General features: G+C 39.9%; 1 protein-coding gene across 2 annotated transcripts in view; it reads right to left on the bottom strand.

Moving 5' to 3' along the window:
* The window catches only part of cnnm3 (cyclin and CBS domain divalent metal cation transport mediator 3), an 18,079-nt gene that overhangs the window by 3,896 nt on the left and 6,606 nt on the right, over positions 1–7,577 (bottom strand). Inside the window, exons 7-11 of one of the 2 annotated variants that reach the window (XM_010774181.1) lie at positions 3,543–3,712; positions 2,836–2,932; positions 2,307–2,437; positions 1,317–1,446; positions 184–799 (exon numbers count right to left, since the gene is read on the bottom strand). In XM_010774181.1, coding sequence (XP_010772483.1) covers positions 750–799; positions 1,317–1,446; positions 2,307–2,437; positions 2,836–2,932; positions 3,543–3,712 — 578 coding nt within the window. In that variant the 3' untranslated portion in view covers positions 184–749. Of the gene's footprint in view, positions 1–183; positions 800–1,316; positions 1,447–2,306; positions 2,438–2,835; positions 2,933–3,542; positions 3,713–7,577 lie in introns of those variants that run through there. The other variant, XM_010774180.1, reaches the window with a different exon arrangement.

The following is a 7,577-nucleotide window of genomic DNA, read 5'->3' on the forward strand; positions in this document are numbered from 1 at the left end:
GGTGACCCCACAAATAGAATCAAATTCTGTGGGAAACACTGATTAGGATTTATAAGTGTATTGTTTTGAATAGGTTTAAAAGAAACTTTTGCCAAAGAGCATTACCCCATCATTTTTTTAATATCTTAAAAGAGATTACACTTTTTTTTAATAGGGTAACAATTGCTTTGATGTAATGATTTCCAGAACCACTTAAGATGAAAGGATAATCGATTTACTTTAAATTGAAAATAGGCTTGATTGTACTTTTATAATGAAGAAAACTTAAAAATAAGACCTTTCTTAAGCAAGTTCTGCAGTTATTCAGACCTGTATTTACATCTATGCACTTGTCCCTTTCACCTCAGGTACTTTCTTTGGCTTCCTGTCGCTGAGCCTCCATTATGGATGCCAGAATACACATTTGATCCTTTTAAAGTTATAATATTATCTTTATTGATAGAAAATCCTGACATTTCTGTGTTAACCAGATATGACACAACATTTACATACCCAACAGAAAGAAGTGAGATGATTTCAGGAAAAAGCAGAAACTAGGAAGAAGACAGGATGGAGAAATAAAGGTTATAGAGCCTCACAAACACTTACACACACAAATAATTCTTATGAAAATAAACTGCACCCACTGGGACGGCAGATTTGAAAGGTTAAAAAGAGTCCCGTTACACTTTCAAGAGGAGTGTGTGTTAGTGAGTGTGCTGTATGTACAGTCTGTGTCTGCATTTAATTTACCTCGTGCACAAATAAAACTAACAGTAGTTCTCAATGGAGTCAAAGATTGAAAAGTTTACAGGGAACGCTGCACAGCCAGAGAAGAGAGAAGAAGACATGGAGGCACGCAAGGAAGGAAAAGAAAAGAGAGAGAAAGTATTATAATCAGCTGAAAGCAAACAGGGAAAGGCAGTAAGAGTACTACAAAGACGTTTCCATTCAAATAGAACTGGGCAATATAACGATATTATATCAACATCGTGATAGGAGACTAGATATTGTCTGAAATTTGCATATCATATATGGAATTTTTGTATTCCTCTTCTTTTATTTGCCTTTACCCACTTAGTCCCTTTATCAATGATACTGAATATTAATAATTATAAATCGTATTGTGTAAATGTTTTGTGAAAGCTCAAATAATGACCCCCACAATAATTGCCGTAATATTGATATTGAGGTATTCAGTCAAAAGTTGTGCAATATTTAATTTAGTTTTTATTGCCCAGCCCTAAATTCAAGAGTTTTATCGATTTATCAGTGATAAAATGTTAGTTTTGAGACCAAACTGCAGCAGAGATCAGACGTGGTTCAGACGGACTCACCTTGCTGTGTGGTGTTCTTCTCGTTGAGCAGCTTGGTCTGACTGTTGGGCAGGATCTTGATCTCTGGAGGATCAGGACTCTGACCGACCCGGGACGCCATGAGAGCGTTCAGATACTGCAGACGTGTCACCTAGAAAAACAAAATGAAATAAATGTTTCCTCAGAGTGAAACGCTCTAAACTCTATATATTGTGTACGGACATAAGAAGGGATTGAGCAGGTTGACTCAACATCACACTTTAATTAAAGACTGTCAGACTGTTTAATATCGATTTGGAATGTGAATAGAAGTGTATAGAAATATATGCAAGCAGAAAATGCATTATAACCACAAACAAATTTATTTATTTTTTAATATATGTACTTTTGACGTCTCTATTCAACAGGTGCCATTGACAAGCAGCTAATAATGAAACACATTAAGGAGGCAAACAATATTTTAAGAGATGTGTTGCCCAAATCTTGTCTGTAAGTCTCAAACCAAGAAAGTAAAACAGACCTAAGATTGTCATGGCAACACTCGAGTAGGGGGATAATCTTGACTGTTGGGGGGGTAATGTGAAAAAGCTACGCTATGGGTGTAAGAATGAGTATTTCACTCTTTATTGACTGCTGTTTACAATCTGTATTCCTCCCTGTGGATTTGGATTCACGTTGCTCTGGGAATTCAATATGTACAGGTATATTCATTTGTTAAACAAAGTGATACATTTATAATTATATCCATAATTATAGTCGTATAAAATAAATATGTTTGATCCCTAATTGGGTCCTTTTGCATAACAGTTCATGTTGATGAGTATTTTTTGGGCTCCATCTTGAGTCGGACATCCAGTTCATCCCAAAAATATGTGTCTTCATTTCATTTCAAACCTTTATTTATGCAGGTGAATCCCATTGAGATCATTGATCTCTTCTTCAAGGGTGACCTGCTGAGTGTGAGGGTGTCTGACTTTTTAAGTGACTGAACACACACACACACACACTTACGCGTATGAGCTGCAGGTCAGTGAGAGCTCGGACGGTGTAGTCGGGACAATAACTGGATGGGCTGGTGCCGTCTGCTGACTCGAACGGATCTCTGGGAGACTGACACTGGGTCGACACAGGAGACTGATGCACTGCACACACACGCACACACACACACAGTCAGCACAATTTCTGCAATCCAGCAACCTCATTTTTATAGTCAGGTGTCGACTCAAATAAACCTCAGTTACATAAACCATGACAACAAGTGGAAACTGCTGCACGCTTAATTTTTCAACTGCATGATAAATGCTCAAACTTGACAGAACATGTTAGAGGGGAATCTAACCTCAAATAAACTTCACCAGTACTATTTGTCATTATTGTACAAATAGGCTGCTGTGATCCCTCCCACAAGGTTGATTACAAAGTGAGTCATCTATCAGAGAAATATACAAGACGTTCTCTAGTTTTGAATGCTGTAGTTGAGGATTTTGCTGCTATTCTTATGAACCACCTTCTGTGGTCGTCCAGTTGTTTTTGATCTCACCTGAAGATGGCAGCGTGAGCGCAGACACGCCGTAGTATGTAAACGCTCCGTTCTCAAACTTCAGGCCCTCTTTCCCGATTTCGACCTCCACACGACCCTGAATACAGACAGCAAGCATGTTTATGTTGAAAGATTTTCGGGTTAAATAAAGAAAAAGTATACTATAAACTCCCAAAGATGTAAAACTGTCTGCTTTTTACAAGCCGGTCATTTCTTTCTTGTGAATCTGATTTAACGACAGTTTCTCCCCATCCTTAAGTTTACTCATAAAGTTTTAAAAAAGAGATAATTCTTCTAGCTGATAGATAATACAATGTTTCCTCATAGGTATCTATAAACACTGTTTTAAAGTATGCTGTTAAACACATTAACCTGTTTTGTTAAGTTTTTATTTTATTTGATAGATTTATTCAATATGTACTGATCTTATCATGATTTGTTATTCTATACCACAATATTGTAGATGCTTATATTGAAGTATCCTGATATTTAAAACTGAGATCTGCTTGGAAAACTATTTGAAAGTCTCAAACTCATTTTGAAGATGAAAGTAAATCAACCAGTAAGTCAAAATGTCCCTTTTATATCTACATGTACCTCTTTTCTACAGTGACAGTTCATATCTTGTGGTTTGAAAGTATTCCTATAAAGTGAGTAAAGTACATTTGACTGAAATAAATGTGTGAATACAATGTGTGTGTCCCCACCTGCAGCAGCAGGATGAAGTAGTCCACCGGGTGGTTGCGTGTGTACAGGTAGTGAGCCGCGCTCAGACGGTTGGTCGGGTCAAAGTGCACTTCCTGGTTGACACTGGGGTGACGGAGCAGGTGAAACAAGATCTTCTCAGAAACACGTCCAGGGCTGAAGTGTGACACCTCTGCAGGGGTCAAAGGTAAGAGATACACGATATGGTGAACTGTCAAATATGTCTATACAATCAGACGCCATATAACTTCTTTGCAGTTTCGTTGTCCTATTATCCTGAGCCTTCGGCTGAGTGGTAATAAGTGACAGGAGCATAATGATGACATGTGTGGGGTTAAACTGTGACTCATTTAATCAGTGTGAGGAGCGTGAGCAAACACAACCTCACTCAGCCCGTCCCATCACACACACACCCAGAGGCGCGGGAAGGTATTTTGAGTGGGGGTGCTGAGGTGCTGGACTCCAGTGAACACTATTACGGGCACTATAGAGCACGCACAAAAAAACTCCCCACACGCAAACACACAGTAAACCCGCGACTGTTACAATGAAGGCTCGATAATCAGCTCACGGCATATAGGCAGGGGTAAAGTGCTATTTTTTACGAGATGGAGCGACCTCACTCTCTAGGGGGTCCGGGGGGAGTCTCCCCCTGTGAAGAGTTTTTTTGAATATCGAAGTTAAAATGCATCATCGGTGACACTTTTGGAGCACATGTTAAGAGATCTATGGATACATCTCTCACAACACCCAGATGAAACACAACTGTAAGCTAGATGACTCCTTGATCTGTTATGGATTAGTTACAAATCTACTCCCTAGGTTTCAATACTGTGGGTCTGTCATACGTTTGTCCAAATAATATTCATAAGTGATTATTTCCGAGGAAACCTTTTCTCATCTTGATCCTTATGTTATAAAACTATAATGATCGATATAAAGGGCCGCAGAATAACCAATTTTGAATAACTTTTTGACATAAAACAAGTAATACAGGTTTGAAAAGGGAGGATTTGTAAAATAATCCATAAAGAAAAAAAGGAACCATCTGCTTACACAGTTGTGTTCCATCCGGCGGTGTTGAGAGATGGTATCCCATAGATCTCTTAAATGTTTGCTCTCAAAGTGTCAAACCAGGGAATTGATGCTTTTAACTTCAATATTTAAAAAAAAATCTTCCGGGGAGCATCCCCCGGACCCCCCTAGGGGAGGTGGAGTCCGGCTTCCCCCACTCGCTCGTAAAAAATAGCACTTTACCCCTGCCTATATGCCGTGAGCTGATTATCGAGCCTTCATTGTAACAGTCGCGGGTTTACTGTGTGTTTGCGTGTGGGGAGTTTTTTTGTGCGTGCTCTATAGTGCCCGTAATAGTGTTCACTGGAGTCCAGCACCTCAGCACCCCCACTCAAAATACCTTCCCGCGCCTCTGGGTGTGTGTGTGATGGGACGGGCTGAGTGAGGTTGTGTTTGCTCACGCTCCTCACACTGATTAAATGAGTCACAGTTTAACCCCACACATGTCATCATTATGCTCCTGTCACTTATTACCACTCAGCCGAAGGCTCAGGATAATAGGACAACGAAACTGCAAAGAAGTTATATGGCGTCTGATTGTATAGACATATTTGACAGTTCACCATATCGTGTATCTCTTACCTTTGACCCCTGCAGAGGTGTCACACTTCAGCCCTGGACGTGTTTCTGAGAAGATCTTGTTTCACCTGCTCCGTCACCCCAGTGTCAACCAGGAAGTGCACTTTGACCCGACCAACCGTCTGAGCGCGGCTCACTACCTGTACACACGCAACCACCCGGTGGACTACTTCATCCTGCTGCTGCAGGTGGGGACACACACATTGTATTCACACATTTATTTCAGTCAAATGTACTTTACTCACTTTATAGGAATACTTTCAAACCACAAGATATGAACTGTCACTGTAGAAAAGAGGTACATGTAGATATAAAAGGGACATTTTGACTTACTGGTTGATTTACTTTCATCTTCAAAATGAGTTTGAGACTTTCAAATAGTTTTCCAAGCAGATCTCAGTTTTAAATATCAGGATACTTCAATATAAGCATCTACAATATTGTGGTATAGAATAACAAATCATGATAAGATCAGTACATATTGAATAAATCTATCAAATAAAATAAAAACTTAACAAAACAGGTTAATGTGTTTAACAGCATACTTTAAAACAGTGTTTATAGATACCTATGAGGAAACATACACTTGTATTATCTCTCAGCTAGAAGATTTCATCTCTTTTTTAAACTTAATGAGTAAACTTAAGGATGGGCCCCAGAAACTTCCTCTAATCAGATTCAGCAAGAAAGAACATGACCCGGCTTGTCAAAAAGCAGACACCCCTTTTCACATCTCTTGGCGCTGTTTTACATCTTTGGGAGTTTATAGTATACTTTTTCTTTATTATACCCGCAAATCTTTCAACATTAAACATGCTTGCTGTCTGTATTCAGGGTCTTGTGTGGACGGTCGAAATCGGGAAAGAGGGCCCTGAAGTTTGCACGAACGGAGCGTTTACATACTACGGCGTGTCTGCGCTCACGCCTGCCAGTCTTCAGGTGACGATCAAAAACAGACTGCGGACCACGAAAGGTGGTTCATAAGAATAGCCAGCAAAATCTCAACTACAGCATTTCAAAAACTAGAGAACACGTCTTGTATATTTCTCTGATGATACTCACTTTGTAATCAACCTTGTGGGAGGGATCCACAGCAGCTATTTTGTACAATAAGACAAATAAGTACTGGTGAAGTTTATTTGAGGTTGATTCCCTCTAACATGTTCTGTCAAGTTGAGCATTTATCATGCAGTTGAAAAATTAAGCGTGCAGCAGTTTTCCACTTGTTGTCATGGTTTATGTAACTGAGGTTATTTGAGTCGCACCTGACTATAAAAATGAGGTTGCTGGATTGCAGAAATTGTGCTGACTGGTGGTGTGTGTGTGTGGTGTGTGTGTGCGTGTGTGGTGCAGTGCATCAGTCTCCTGTGTCGCCCAGTGTCAAGTCTCCAGAGATCCGTTCGAGTCAGCAGACGGCGGCAAGCCCACAGTTATTTGTCCGACTACACCGTCCGACCTCTCACTGGACCTGCGCTTCATACGCGTAAGTGTGTGTGTTGTGTCCAATAAATAGCAGCTTCAGTCACTTAAAAAAGGGGACTAGTATACCCGGCTCTCACCATCACTTCAGGAACGACGTCTATTTGTTGGGGTACATTTCATAAACCCTTTCTCCAGTTTCTGACAGATATGGAGGAGCTGGGCTGATCTCTGGGGTGTGCTAACAGCTGAACAAAGAATTCAGATGGCTAACAGCTAACGGATCATATAAGCAGTTAATGGCTCATTGGGCGCATGTTTTTAGTTTTGGTGTGATCGTCACAGTTCCTATGATTTCTGGGGATGTGATAGATATATTGGAGGTGTGACGAACTCAGGGTGTGAATGCCCATGTCAGGACTTGGACAAGACCTTCCTGAATTGTGTGGATTGGATTGAGGAATACTGCTTTTTGGTGGCCGTAAAACGGGACATCTGGTGGATCATTCGTCTCACCGTACCTGTGTACAAAGATGCAGTACAGCAAAAAATGGATATGATACTCTGAATTCAATACATGAAGCTGTTATGCATACCTAAGGTTGGTCGTTTCCATTTTCTTTAGGCAAGTTTCGCACAAGGAACTAGCGGAATGAAACACAAGTCTGTTAAGAAGTCGGAATTCAAAGGGTTTTGTATATGTATTTTATTGATCAGACTTATATAATTTACATGGAGATAGTTTAATAAATGTATCGACTATTGGTACTTGGAGATAAAAGTGAAGGAGTATTTCAGAATTTGTATAGGAGTAAAAGTAGTGAGTATACTCTAGTATATGCATTAGTCTTTGGGGCAACAGTACAAGTAGAAGTTACTCAGATCTTGCTACTTGGAGTAAATGTTAGAAGTACTCAGATATTGCTTACTTGGAGTAAAAGTAGATAGTATCCAAAGATACTCCC

Source organism: Notothenia coriiceps, unplaced genomic scaffold (assembly GCF_000735185.1).
Source record: "Notothenia coriiceps isolate Sejong01 unplaced genomic scaffold, NC01 NC01_scaffold00013592, whole genome shotgun sequence".
Lineage (NCBI taxonomy): Eukaryota > Metazoa > Chordata > Actinopteri > Perciformes > Nototheniidae > Notothenia > Notothenia coriiceps.